This window comes from Lithobates pipiens, unplaced genomic scaffold (genome assembly GCF_037356315.1).
Source record: "Lithobates pipiens isolate NorthernLeopardFrog02 unplaced genomic scaffold, aLitPip1_a1.2 Scaffold_18, whole genome shotgun sequence".
Classification (NCBI taxonomy): Eukaryota; Metazoa; Chordata; class Amphibia; order Anura; family Ranidae; genus Lithobates; species Lithobates pipiens.
This window is the reverse complement of record NW_027507758.1, coordinates 420470092-420485310: the sequence shown is the minus strand read 5'-3', so window position 1 is coordinate 420485310 and position 15219 is coordinate 420470092. Positions and strand designations below refer to the sequence as shown.

The following is a 15219-nucleotide window of genomic DNA, read 5'->3' as shown; positions in this document are numbered from 1 at the left end:
GAGGGCGGAGAGGAGGTTGGTGCCATTGTCGCAAACCACCATTCCTGGCTTAAGCTGGCGTGGCGTCAACCACCTCTCGGCCTGCCCCTGCAGAGCTGACAAAACATCCGCTCCAGTGTGGCTCCTGTCCCCCAAACAAACCAGCGCAAGCACGGCATGGCATCGTTTTGCCTAGGTACTTGCGTAGCCCCTGCAACGCCTACGGAGCACCGCTGGTTCTGAGGACAGAGCACTGGAAGAGGCCATGGAGGAAGAAGAAGAGGAGGGGGTGGAGGAGAGAGGTGTGTCACAACCAATAGTAGCATTTTGGAGGCGTGGTGGCGGAACAACCTCCAATACTACTGCACCTTGTCCTGCATCCTTCCCAGCAGCCAGAAGAGTGACCCAATGGGCCGTGAAAGACAGGTAACGTCCCTGTCCATGCCTGCTGGACCATGAGTCAGCGGTAATATGCACCTTACCGCTGACCGCCCTGTCCAGCGAGGCAAGGACATTGCCTTCCACATGCCGGTAGAGAGCCGGAATTGCCTTCCGTGAGAAAAAGTGGCGTTTGGGGACCTGCCACTGAGGAACCGCACATTGTACAAACTCACGGAAGGGGGCCGAGTCTACCAACTGAAAAGGCAGCAGTTGAAGTGCTAGCAATTTAGCCAAGCTAGCATTCAACCGCTGGGCATGTGGATGGCTGGGAGTAAATTTCTTCCGCCGGTCCAGCAGCTGGGGCAGGGACATTTGTCTGCTATAATCGGACGTGGATGTACCACTAGCAGAGTTCCCGGAAGCACTTGGCTGTGACACACCTAATTCTACACCTTCATTCCTCTCAGAGCAGGTTTCAGAGAGGACTGAAGGTCTAGTGGGGTTGGAGATGCCAGCTGATGAGGAGCAAGGAGAGGTCCGCTTTGTTCTTTGGTGTGGGTCTTTGAGGTATGCTTGCCAACGAGCTGCATGGCAGGTCAACATATGTCTGGTCAAGCATGTGGTGCCCAAGCGGCTGATGTTTTGGCCACGTGAGATACGCTTGAGACATATGTTGCAAATAGCAGCGGTGCGATCTGATGCACTCGTCTCAAAAAAGGCCCACACCAAAGAACTTTTAGAATAACGCGCAGAGGAAGCGCTCTGCGCAGAGGAAGCGCTCTGCGCAGGCGGAGCTCTGCGGTGTGATTCAGTCGGTGTGCTGCCCCTAAGCTGGCCCCCGGAGGGCATCCTGCCTCGTTGGACATGTGCCTCCTCCTCCTCCTCCTCCTCCTCCCTCCTTCCAGGCACCCACGTGGAGTCAGTGCCCTCATCATCCCCTCCCTCTTCATCGCTGTAGCAAACCTGGCAGTATGCTGCAGCTTGTGGAACATGACTGCCAGATTGCTGTCCTTCTTGAGCATCCCCTCTCTCTGTGCTCACGCTACTGCCTTCCTCTAGCTGAGTGTCATCATCAGAGCCCACCAAACACTGGGCATCCTCCTGGAGCATGTACCCAACACTGTGCTCAAAGAGTTCAGGAGACTCCTCAGGAGGACGTGGTGGGTCTAGGGAAGGAGTCACTGATGATGACATTGAGAGGAGGGACGACGATGTGTTGGCAGCTGCTTTTCTACTACCCTGAGACTGGGTGAGAGAGGATGAGGAGGATGAAGAGGGCTTGGTCATCCACTCTACCAAGTCGTTGGCATGTTGCGGTTCAACATGTCCAGCTGCAGAAAAGAAGGACAAGCATGTCCCATGGCCACATGCTGATGACAATGCACTGCGTCCACGACCAGCACTGTTGTCTCTAGACACAGAGCCTGCTTGCCCTCTTTTATCGGCTCGCGCCTGTCTGCCTCTCCTTGCTGGCCTTCCAGACATGGTAATGGCCTGAAGGGAGTTGGGTAAAACAGTAGTTGGGTAGTTTATATTGTGCTGGAGGCACACAACACCCACTAACTCCTGCAGATGCCTTTTTTATAGAACAGCAGAGTTAAAGGGGTATATACAGATGTATACTGTGCTGTGCTGGAAGCACACACAACTTCCAATAACTCCAGCAGATGCCAATCGGGCCCAAATAGAGAACAGCTATGTAGGTGGATAATAGCGGTATGTACTGGGTACAGAGCAGGCACACAGCACGCACTATCTCCTGAGTGACACTACTGACTGCAAGCTCTATTGTTAAAGATGGACCACTAGCTATATAGGTGAGGTGAATATCACGGTGTATACTGCGGTCAGGGCACGCAGACAATAACCAGAAAACAGCAGAGTTAAAGGGGTATATACAGATGTATACTGTGCTGTGCTGGAAGCACACACAACTTTCAATAACTCCAGCAGATGCCAATCGGGCCCAAATAGAGAACAGCTATGTAGGTGGATAATAGCGGTATGTACTGGGTACAGAGCAGGCACACAGCACGCACTATCTCCTGAGTGACACTGCTGACTGCAAGCTCTATTGTTAAAGATGGACCACTAGCTATATAGGTGAGGTGAATATCACGGTGTATACTGCGGTCAGGGCACGCAGACAATAACAAGAAAACAGCAGAGTTAAAGGGGTATATACAGATGTATACTGTGCTGTGCTGGAAGCACACACAACTTCCAATAACTCCAGCAGATGTCAATCGGGCCCAAATAGAGAACAGCTATGTAGGTGGATAATAGCGGTATGTACTGGGTACAGAGCAGGCACACAGCACGCACTATCTCCTGAGTGACACTGCTGACTGCAAGCTCTATTGTTAAAGATGGACCACTAGCTATATAGGTGAGGTGAATATCACGGTGTATACTGCGGTCAGGGCACGCAGACAATAACAAGAAAACAGCAGAGTTAAAGGGGTATATACAGATGTATACTGTGCTGTGCTGGAGGCACACACAACTTCCAATAACTCCAGCAAATGACAATCGGGCTCAAATAGAGAACAGCTTTGTAGGTGGATATAGTGGTATGTACTGGGTACAGAGCACGCAGACAGCACGCACTAACACTACTGACTGCAAGCTCTATTATTAAAGCTAGATCACTAGCTATATAGGTGAGGTGAATATAGTGGTGTATACTGCGGTCAGGGCACAGACAGTAACCACTACACAAGAGCAAAATAGTAAATCAGCCAAAAACGATTGGTGTGTAACTGTGTTGAAGGTACACAGAACACCCACTGCTTCAGATGCTAACAAACACTACACGAGGCCGCCTGAAAGGCAGCTTTATATAGTGTGGGGCGTGCACTACACAGTCTGAGCTATGATTGGCCACAGGCAGGATGCCTGTGGCCAACCATTGCTCTCCTCGCTACTGGCGCTGCGATTGGCCAAGCATGCGGGGTCACAGTGCATGCTTGGCCAATCGTGAGACAGCAATGCATTGCGCCATCGCAGTGCATTGTGGGCCACACGAATTTTGCCGCGAACGGCCCAAACGTTCGGAATTCGGCGAACGCACGAACGACCGATGTTCGAGTCGAACATGCGTTCGACTCGAACACGAAGCTCATCCCTAGTCTAGATCGTACTATAAGGGAGCAATGGAGTGACTATTAGGGGATACTAACACTTATGTACTACTGGCATCCAATCCAGTCAAGCAATATAAAGAAGATCTTTCTAAGTTAACCATTTCAGCCCCGTAAGGATTTGCCCCCTTCCTGGCCAGGCAATTTTTTGCGATACAGCACAGTGTCGCTTCAACTGACAATTGCACGGTCGTGCAATGTTTTACCCAAACAAAATGTATGTCTTTTTTTCCCCCACAAATAGAGCTTTCTTTTGGTGTTATTTGATCACCTCCACGTTTTTTATTTTTTTACTATAAACAAAAAAACGCGACAATTTTGTAAAAAACAATATTTTGTACTTTTTGCTATAATAAATATCCCAAATGAAAAAAATATATACATTTCTTCAGCAGTTTAGGCCGATGTGTATTCTTCTACATATTTTTGGTAAAAAATTGCAAAATGTATACTGATTGGTTTGAGCAAAAGTTATAGGGTCTACAAAATAGGGGATAGATTTATGGAATTTTTTTTTTTTTTTTTTTTTACTAGTAATTGTTTAATAATAATATAAAAAGTTAAACAGAGTAAACGTAGTCAAAACATAGCCAGAGTTCAGGAACCAGAATGGATAGTTAGACAAGCCAAAATGTTAGGGAGCCAGAGAACAGCGAAATAGAACAGCAAGCAGGATCTGGAGCCAGAAGGAATATCAGACAAGCAAGTCTTTAACAAGAACACAGGCGAGCGTCTCGAGATGTGACCAAGGTGAAGGCAGAAATCATCTGGACTGGATGGCTTAAGTAGGCAGGACTGACGAGCAGGATATCAACAGGTGAGTCACTGTGGAGAGATGGGAGCTGGCAATTAGCCGACAGCTCATCGGCCAGCTCAGAGAGGGAAGGGTTGAGCCCAGCCCTGACAGTATGTTAATACTTAATGTCACATATGAACTGGCGTTATATCAATATTGAAGTTTTACAACACATGAATATCAACTTTTTTATATATATATGGACTGATTGTGAATTCACTGTTGAATCATTTACACATATATGATAGTATTGTAAGGGTTGTTTTATTTTTATTAATTTATGAATTAAATGATTCACAGGTTGAACAGCGTTGCACTATAAGAGATCAATTGACTATTGTATGCACCCATGTTAGTGTTAAATGGTTTATTTCCACCAACTGTCACTTTTGCTAACAACTTGGTCTGTTAAAGGAAGTAAAAAAAATAACAGACTTACTGGCAGGATCAACAGGTGATAATAAAGCAAAGAAGCCTAAAAAAACAAAAACGAATGCAGCCATCAGACTTAACTACTTGTATACCAAGATACGTTTATAAATGTGATGGTAGACAAGCGGTTAAATCACGCTGGCTTTAAGAGTCAGTGAAGGGCTTTTCAATAAAAGCGATTTGGCGGCTCTTGATATCAACATAAAGAGTACTTGTCAGATACCCATGCTATTGCATAGCTTGTCAGTCTCCTTAAGATATCAATAAAGATACAAAACAAAATAAAAACATTGTAGAAAATAAATAAAAATAATTGTAAACGAATTAAAGCACCCCCGTACCCCTGCACAAACCTCATATAAAAAGCTCAGTGTAGGGAGAACATGTATAGGTAAACATCTATTGTGACACACTTGTGAGATATTGTGGGGTATTGTCAGAGTGAGAGCAATAATTCTAGGCTCATAGTTCATGGTTACCACTAAACTGATAACCTGTAAAGGCTTTTAAAGTGTCGTCTATGGAGAATTTTGTGTACCATCGGTATTTGCCATTCCACAGGTGTGCATAATTGTAAGCCTTGACATGTTTGGTATCTATTCACTTGACACAATCCAATCTTTTATATTTTACAAAAAACTGGGTATGATATTGTGTTTGTTTGCACTAAAATTCATTTTAGTTTATTTTTTTCCTGAAAATATGCATTTGATAAATAACTGCGCAAATATTGTGCAACATAAAAAATTACAAATACCACCATTTTATTCTCCAGGGTCTCCACTTTTGTGTGTGCGGGGGGGGGGGGGGGGGGGGAGGAGGGGTACACTAATTTCTTGCAAGAAATTAAGATTTTAACATTTGTGCAAAAAATTGCCCCAGAAGCCAAGTGGTTTAGGATCAGTAAGCCAAAACTTACTAAATTTAGTTTTTTTTGTGCTATAAGGAATGCATAAAAAATACGATCAAAATACTGAAATGTGAACTGTCATATCTGCCAAAAGATTTCCAGTTAGATCAGCTGTTCTTTTAATCCAGGCATCCTTAGCATCCAGATCCTGGACTTCTGCGCCAGTCCTGGACTGTCACTTGGTCCAGAGGGCAGGCTGCTGATTGGACAGTGAAGGAGCAGCAGTGATCTCATGAGTCATAACTCTGCTTTCTCCTCCTGTAGGCATGCTTACAGTGTTTGACAGCATTGTGCATATTGGTACAGTCTTATTTGGTTTTGGACCCTCTCTCTCAGGCTGTGTATGGGATTAGAGGAAGCTGATAAAAAGTCAAATGCATGTGTTCATTGCATCTACAATCATTTTAATTGCTTTTGTTATTGTATAATTGCATTCATCAAAATTCAGCTTCACAGAGGTACATTTTTTTGCAATCTTCCCTGTTCAGGAATGTTCTAGCATTTAACCGTCTGAAATAATAGTACAGTAAGATATGTGGATATAATGAGCTTGATGATCCCAATCAGTAGCACAGCGGGTAATAATGATGACTGTGCTATAGAGGTCAGGTTCCACCAACTAAACCAATGATGTGCTATTGATCTGAGCGAATTCTATAACTGAATCTGTCTGTATTATTCAGCATCTGCTCTCATTACATTCCTCCTCCATGACACACACACCTGACTGTATTACACAAATCTGTGACTTGCATTTAAAGCTTACCTGTTTAAAAGTCGAATTGTACAGCACGCACGTTACTGGTTTCTCGTGGCTTGTCACTCTTTTGCTAGCCTCACTCTTCATTTCTAGAACTGCCAACTGATTGTTGAATGACAAAAAGAGACGTCCGTGGGGCTCATAGAAATAGAAGGTTAATTGAAATTCCAGAGTTTTGGGGAAGATCCCAGCTAAACGCTGTATGCACACTTGATGATGAACATCCCATATCCTCAACACCTGCAAAAGGATTCACAATACAGCTGGTAATATTGTCTTTTCGAGGCTATTACTGTATCTTATGTATCCTCTATAGTAAATGTGCTGCAGAAATAAAAGGATTCATTTATACCCAATGATAATAAAGCAAGAATTAAGTTGTGACATAATAGTTTTCTACTATATATGTTTATTTAAACAGTTATAATGAAGAATGATAAAAGAAAAGACAGTATGACAGTTTTTTGCAATATTTTTGAAAGGTTAAATTAAAGATAATGATGAATTGGAATTACCAATTTACAAATGATGGAAAGAAAGGAGTGTAATAAAAATGTGTAGCAATAAGGGAGAAAGAAAAGTAAAATAAAAAATATATTTGGCTATACACTAGATCGGGGTTGTCAATCTGGCGGCCCTCCAGCTGTTGCGAAACTACAAGTCACATCATGCCTCTGCCTGTGGGAGTCATGATTGTAACTGTTAGCCTAACAATGCCTCATGGGATTTGTAGTTCCACAACAGCTGGAGGGCCCCCAGTTTTACAGCCGTGCACTAGAAAATGTTTTATATATGAAACGTTTGGGAAATGGGTAATGTTGACAATGTTGTAGAGGTATGCAATATAGTTCTGAGAACAGGATACAGTGAAAACATTATTGGAACATACAATACATACAGGAAAACCATTGGGGACATGGGTTGGGCAGGGATCCTCTGAACTTGTGCTGTGTTTTGGAAGACTAAAAGTAGAGAATAAAACTGAGAAGCAGGCATGGTTTTCTGAAGGCAAGGGAGTCAAGTGTCTTGGTTTTGGGGAATTTTAAAGTTTTTTTCAGTTTGGATAGAGTAAGAGGGTTATAACCTTTGTCCATTTTTTTTTTTCCCATCTGTGTCCCATTGGGGAGATTTCCCTTCACTTCCTGTGCCATAGCCAAAACAGGAAGTGAAAGGAAATCACTCCAAATTAAGAGATTTCCTGGTTGTCTCCAGGGTCACCAGGTCTAGTGTCCCCATTGGAATATTTCCCCTCTACTACTGTTCTGAGGACAACCCAAAATTTGGGATTTTTATCTTCCCTTTTAATGATGAGGATAAACAGGACAAATAGAGAGGGGGAATATCCCTAATGGGGACACAGACAGCAATAAAAATCTAACAGGTGTTCCAATCCCTTTCTTCTCTGTTTAAATGCAATTGAATAACTTAAGTTTAGGTAGAGTTTGTTGAACACCACCAATGGTACTCCTGCGGGACTATAACTAGTTTCTAAGAATACATTTTGTTGCTGACAGAAGGCATAAATGTTCAGATTTGATCAATTCTGTTGTGTCAAATTAGTACAAAGACTTGGCAAAATTTGAAAAAATTTTAAGGTTGACTTTGGCATTCTGTGGGATACCTGTAATATGAGTCATACACAAAATGACCTCACACCAAAGGTTAATAAATACAGGGTAAGACCATAAAAGATGCAAAGGCGAGTTTTAAATTGTTGATATTTGGGATAATAAATCCAGCATTAAGTTTCCAAATGTAATGTTGAAAGCAAAGTAGTTTAATATTTATAATATTTTGAAGTACATTTTTTAGCCAGGGTTCATTTATTATTGCCTCTCTGATGTGTGCCCTGCTTTTTTCTAACATCTTCTGAAGATTTGTCTAGGAAGGAGAACCTTTTTTGATATAGGGAAACGTAAGAGTATCTTAAGAGATTTTGAAAAAATAAATCTAACCATGGGATACAATACTTAATCCAATCGTGAAGGGGTTTTACTGAAAAGTAACAATTTTGTTTAGGACAGCAGTTAGTGAAATATTAGGATAGGATAGCATATTTAGCCTATAGAAAGGAGAAGAACATAAGCTGACCACCTTTGTCTAATGCATGTTTAGATATGATAGTTTTATATTAAAATAATTTAGCTTGAGGTGAGCATGACATGCAAATATCACTTAAATGTGAGCCCTACTTTTTTGAGCCACTGTTCTTATGTGCTGCACACTTCTATATAGGGGCCTCGAAGAAAATATGAACAGTTGGTGCATTGTGAGATTTTATCTAGGAGGGGGCAGAGACATACATCTATTTTAAAAACAAAATATCTATTCATTGGACTTTGTTATGTTTTGAAGGAGTCAATCCATATAAAGATAGATAGATAGATAGATAGATAGATAGATAGATAGATAGATAGATAGATAGATAGATAGATAGATAGATAGATATTTTAGAGAACTACATTCATAATTAAATGTTTTTCATGATGGATGTGGGCGTTTGTAAAAAAAAAAGCGATTCTAGCTGACCAAAGCAAAAATAAAATCCTCTTCCATGCATCTAGTGCATTATGGGAAAATGAAAGAAAAATTATGATTAATGGTCAAAGAAGACAAGAACAGTTCATCCTCCTTAAAATGACTGTGCTAGCAAATTATAAAAACACTCTAAGGAGACTGCTACCATTATCGGAAAAGATGTGTATATCACTCATTAGTGCCTGATTTTATTCCATTAGCATATCTCTTTACTCCTATTTGGCAGTCATTGGTTTGACAGCCTGCATATCTTGCTAGGAGGAAAAAAACATTACAATGAGACACAGATTGAAGGGAAAATCCACAGATGCTCTCTGTGGATGGGAGAGGCATAGAGGACAGCAGTGAGCTATTTTAAGGTTAGAATACATAAATCCTGTTCATTCTGTGTTTAGAGCTCAATGGCAGTATTTCAGCAATCTGCATGATATGCTAAGGAAAAAAAGCTACTTAAAGAGGAAGTAAACCCTGATGGGTTTACTTCCTATTTGTCTCCCTGCAAAGGTAAAGCATAATGGGCTACTATGCATTGCATAGTAGCCCATTATGTGTCACTTACCTGACACAGGAGCCAGCGATGTCACCACTGTCCCCTGTAGCACGAAGCGTCCATCTTCTTCTGGGTATCGATGCTCCGGCCACTCACAGCGCCTGAGCAGCAATGACGTCACTCCTGCGCATGCACACGGGAGCCACCACTAACGGCATATCGCCGTTAGCAGCGGCATGCTCAGTGCACCTGCGAGCTGCTGTCTACGGCGCATGCCTGTCTTTTTGCAAATATCTCCTAAACCGTGTAGGTTTAGGAGATATTTCATGGACCTACAGGTAATCTAGGCTTACCTGTAGGTCAAAGTGGTTTGTAAGGGTTTACAACCACTTTAAAGTTTATGTTTATCCAGTTGCAGCGCTCACCCCCGAAAAAGGGGCGCTGGAAATAACCCAGATCTCCCTTACCTGTTCAGAAGCTGTCAGGCCCAGGTATCAGTTACAGAGCACACCAACAAAAGCTCAGTCTAGGGTTTTTATTTGAGGATATGTTGCAGTAGTTGAACTCTGGTGGGTAGAGGGATGAGGGGGCAGGATACTCCAAAACACACTCGGGCATAGAGGACAGATTCCCAAGCAAAGTTATGTTCCAACAGTATTTAGTCCTTCAATAGCAGTGTTAAGTATTTCTGGAGGTAGAGCGGACAGCCAGCTAGTCTGAGACTCTGTAAGAGCAGTCACAGTCCTTGTAGCAACTGCTGGCATCTAACTCTCAAAGCACAGGCACACCTGAAACTCTAGGCAAAAGATCCTATTCACAATGTCTTGAGACAACTCTCCAACCAGCTTCCCGGGGCATTCAGTGAAAAGGACCATTTCTAGCCCACCTTCCTAAGGTAGTGTCCTTCAACAAATTTTAATTTACCTAGGCTCCTTCAGGCCCTCAGCCAAGCATATGCTGAGGCCTAACAGCCCCAGATCTTCAATAACAGAGGCTGCCTCATAGGGTAAAAAACCACCTCAGAGAAGAAAGAGATCTGAACAGGCCCTCCTAAACATTTATATTCTCCCTAGCCACACCTAATGGGCAGACAGAAGCAATCAACCCCCAGGTTTAGGGAGACCTGACCAGACCTGAACTTGCTGCTCAAATAGGTACAACAGAGCCAAAAACAAAATGTATCCAGCCTATGGCAGAGCGCCACACAGAGATCCCATATTCTCCTTATTAGCTCCAGGCATCTGATGAACCTATTATCAATAAAACATGTGTAAATTGTGCTTTAAGCCTGACACAACCCCTTTAAGAAACTTTCAGAACTGTTGCATTGGGTCTGCAGAGCAATTAAAAGAGTAAAAACCAACACCAGGATCCTATTAGTCTAAGGATAAGCTTACCTTATCTTTAGAGAAACTGAAAAGCTGCTTGCGACTGGAGATGAATTTGACGGTCAACACACTGGCCATATTGCCTTGTAGAATCCCATTGGGTTTGGAGATGACATACGGATTCCACAAACAAATTTTATTATCAATTCCAGCAGTTGCTGTCAGGAAAAAAAAACATAACAAAATTAAGACTAAAATGTTTTTTTGTTTTTCTTTAACCATTCATTGAAGTGATATGTATATTTAGTCATTTTGTTTTGTAAATATATCCATGACTGTTAATATATTCTCCTATTTTAAGAATGAATTTAGTGAATATCATTCATGTCACTGATAACTATGGTATTATTGGTGGTATTATGCTAGCTCATGGTCTTATTTACTAGGGCAGAAAAGTAAAGAAAGAATACAATCAAAACATCAAATGTTCTCTGAATTTTTTATATCTTGCCTGGCTACTGGGATATGGCAAGTGTTTGCAGTTTGCACGCTGTCTTCATTCTTGTTTGAATTTCCTGTTTTGTGCCCAGAATCCAAAGGCATACTGATTAATTAATTGTCTGTATTGCATCCAGTAGCGACATTCGCTTCTCATGGCTGACTTGATGATCACATGATTGGAAACAACTCTGGTTTTCAGTTATCAGTGGAGACCCCAGTTGCCTGTGGCGGCTGAGACTGGGGACATATTTATTTTTATTAATTTATCCCAAGCATGGGATCTTTAATAGTGGGGACTGCATTTTTTTTTTCGATTGAAAACAACGTTATACGCTAGGTGTCTCAGTGTGTTTTCACAGCATTATCTTACTATACTTACTATACTATACTTGGCACAAAGTACTGTAACTGGACGATAACATTCCCATGAATTTTAATAGAAAATAAAATGTGGCCAAACTTCTTCTGTGGAAATAGTCTCTGAGACTTCAATAATATGTGAACACAGCTTTTTGTAATGTACTGTATAGTATGCTCATGTCAAGGCAAAATCAAAGACCTTTACGTTCCACAGAATTAAAATAATATTGTTACATAATACAGTCAGGTATTGGAGTGAGTGACCACACACTGTTCAACAAATTATTTGTTTAGTAGTAGCGGTTCATGGGCAATTTAACTTAGAAACTCAACACAGATATAGTAGATTTCATATGTGCCAATTTCAGCCTCATCCACAGAATAAATTCTCAAACTGTGGTACTTAAAGTGAACCTTTACTTTAATGGGAAAAAAAACTAAATGTTTTACAGTCTTGCCAAAGTGGATAAAACAGTAATGAGTAAGTGTAATGGAAGTACTTCTCTGGTGCTTGACTGAAATCCAACGTAAGTTGTCATCTGTAGGCAAGGACCACTCAATGTAATCTCTTATTGTCCTCTTTATTAGTGTTCACATGACTAAGTGCCTAGGCTTTTTGACATGTAACCAGTACTGAAAGAAGCCTGATTCAGAACTTCCTGGAGGAAAGGCACATAGCAACCACTGGAACCAGAGCCCTCCCATTCTCTTGTTCATGCTGCCAGATCACACCAGTGGAGCGAGGTGCATTCATCCCTTCTCTGTATTCCAGATGTTTCTTTATCTCCCTCAAGATGCTTCTGCTGTCTGACAACTGACTATGCTTCCTGGGCATCTCAAAATAAGGGATACACTGTAATTTGGTGAAAGATACTTGGCTGTTCTACCAAAAATGTCACACTTAACATGTGCTTTAATTGTTATAATAGCCTGGCAATGCCATTTTTTAAATAAGACATATAAGAATAAAAACAGGTCAAATTGACATCAACTAAATTACAAGTTTCGGTTAATTGGTACAATAAATACTTATTCATGTGATTAAACATAACAATTTTATATCAAGGAAATATGATGTTATTTAGAGCAGAATCACTAAATAGTAAGCAAAGGTTCAATAAGTTTCTCGATCTGTATTTTAGACTAGTCCCGCATAATTAGCAGTAACTAAGAGTAGGGCATGAAAAGGAATGAGAAGAAAGGGAGAAATTAAAAAAAAGAGGGGTGAGAGGAGAAAAAGTCCTCTTCCAGCTGTGGCAAAGCTTCTTATCAAAGTTGTCAGATTTAGAGTGAGTTCCTATACAGTAACCAGGATGTCCAAGTTTTAAAATGTTTGTGAGATTTGTTCTTAATAAATGCCATAAGTTGTTCCATTCATTGAATTTCAGAAACTCTTGCATGCCAATGTGCTAAGATTGGTGGGTCTGTTTTTTTTACAGAGAGCAGGTATGCAAGCCTGCGAGCTTTTATAACATTTGAATGATATTTGCATATTGTGCAAAAGGTAGACGGCTGGCGTATTCTGAAGAAACCAGCCTGTCAAATGTTTAATGGAAGTCTTGACACCAGACCAGAAGTCGGCAAACACTGGGCAGTCCCAGAAAATATGTAGGAGAGATCCCTTCATTTTGAAGCATCCCCGGCATATAGGGGACACCTAGGGATTGATTTAATGTAAATAGTTCCATACCATCTTGCAAGTATTTTATACCCATTTCTTGATAATTATTATCTAATAATGCTTTTTTGAGCAAAAAAGAGAATTTTGTCTTTTTGGGTTTGGGAGAATATTTTGTGTAGATCTTTCTCCCACTTAATTAAGAAATTAGGTTCTTATTGATGTTCTCCAGAAATTAACATGTAATATGATTGTGATAATGCATGTCTAATAGGGACAGTTTCTTCACAAAGTTTCTCAAAGGGCACGAGTGCTCAAATAGTTTGATATGTAGGAGGTAGTGATCTTAGGATAGATCAGAGTCATGAGCAATGGATATAATCTAGATCAGGGCTAAAAATTGGATTTTTGTAATCACCGTAAAATCCTTTTCTCTGAATTTAATTGACGGACACATCTCCTTTAATTCTTGACCTTAGGGTTATCACGCCACCTTCAGGAGAGGACTAGGCAGAACATGTAAGACTGCACAGCACCGCCCAGGGGTCCGGTCCCTCTGGCTATAACCCCTCCCCCTGCTTCCTGCAGCTCAGTTCATCAAAAAGCAGTACAAACATAAATAGGAGGGGTGGGTGCTGTATCCTTCAATGAACTTCAGAGAGAAGGATTTTACGGTGAGTACAAAAATCCCATTTTCTCTTTTGTTCATTGACGGACATAGCTCCTTTAATTCTTGACCTTAGGGACATCCCCAAGCAGTGTCAAAAAATGAAGGGTGGAAACAACAAAACATAACTTCACCCACAACAAAAGCATCTGAAGATGCGCTTATGTCAACTTTGTAGAATTTAGTGAAAGTGTGAACGGACAACCAAGTCACCGCCTTACACACCTGGGAGACAGACGCTTGATGTCGGAAAGCCCAGGAGGTTCCAATTGCCCTGGTGGAATGAGCCGTGACAAGAAAAGGGGGCACCCGCCCCTTTAAGGTACCAAGGACGCCGAGGCCAATCTGGGGCAATCAGAATTACTGGCATCCCCTTGGCCTCCACTCTGCGCAGCAGACGTGGTAGATGTTTGAGTGGGGGGAAGGCATAAATCAGCTGATAATGCCCATATGGAGCCACCAACGCGTCTGACCAGGGGTCTCTTGTCCTGGACACAAACCTCTGCACCTTTCAATTGAGCCGAGAGGCCAGGAGGTCCACATCTAGTGTACCTCACCTTAGGAAAATAGCCGGAATACATCCAGATGCAACGACCATTCCCCTGGGTCCAGCATCTGACAACTTAGGTAGTCCGCCTGACAGTTTTCTACGCCCAGAATGTATATGGCCGACAGGTGTCGCTCTGCCCACTGGAGGATGTGAGCGACCTACCGTGCTGCAGCTGAGCTCCTTCTTCCTCCTTGATGGTTGACGTATGCCACCGCCATGGCGTTGTCCGACTGGATCCTGATTGGATGCCCTTGTAGCCTCCTTGACCATGTGGAGAGGCCAGCCTGATCACACAAAGCTCGAGCACATTGATCGTCAGTTGGGATTCTTCCCGCGACCAAAGGCCCTGGGCCGACTGTACTCCCAGAACTCCCCCCCCAACCGGTCAGGCTGGTGTCCGTTGTGATCACCGTCCAATGGAGAGGAAGGAACAATCTCTTGGACTGAAGGGTCAGAGACCTCAGCCACCAGAGAAGGGAATCCCGGACTAGCTGACAATCCAGGGATAACTGAGAATTGTCCCATTTTGACAAAATCTCCTTTTGTAGTACTCGAGTGTGAAATTTAGCATATGGTACCGCTTTGAAACTGGCTACCATGAGGCCCAGAACTCACAAGCAGAAGCGCAGCGGCGACCACCTGCGGTTCACCAATAACCACACCACAGCTTGAAGAGTCTGCAGCTTGTCTGACCGGAGAAAAACTCTCGCTTCTGTGGAGTCCAACAGTAAGCCCAGGTACTCCAGGCGTTAAGTCGGCACTAACA

At 42.3% G+C, this 15219-nt stretch overlaps 1 protein-coding gene across 4 annotated transcripts in view; it reads right to left on the bottom strand.

The window, feature by feature from the left end:
- WDR49 (WD repeat domain 49) overlaps positions 1-15219 on the bottom strand; it is a 217065-nt gene that overhangs the window by 140164 nt on the left and 61682 nt on the right. For 3 of the 4 annotated variants that reach the window (XM_077488031.1, XM_077488033.1, XM_077488032.1), the window contains 2 exons: positions 10827-10975; positions 6408-6641 (listed from right to left, as the gene is read on the bottom strand). In XM_077488031.1, the coding sequence (XP_077344157.1) occupies positions 6408-6641; positions 10827-10975 (383 nt within the window). The remainder of the gene's footprint in view (positions 1-6407; positions 6642-10826; positions 10976-15219) is intronic. The other variant, XM_077488034.1, reaches the window with a different exon arrangement.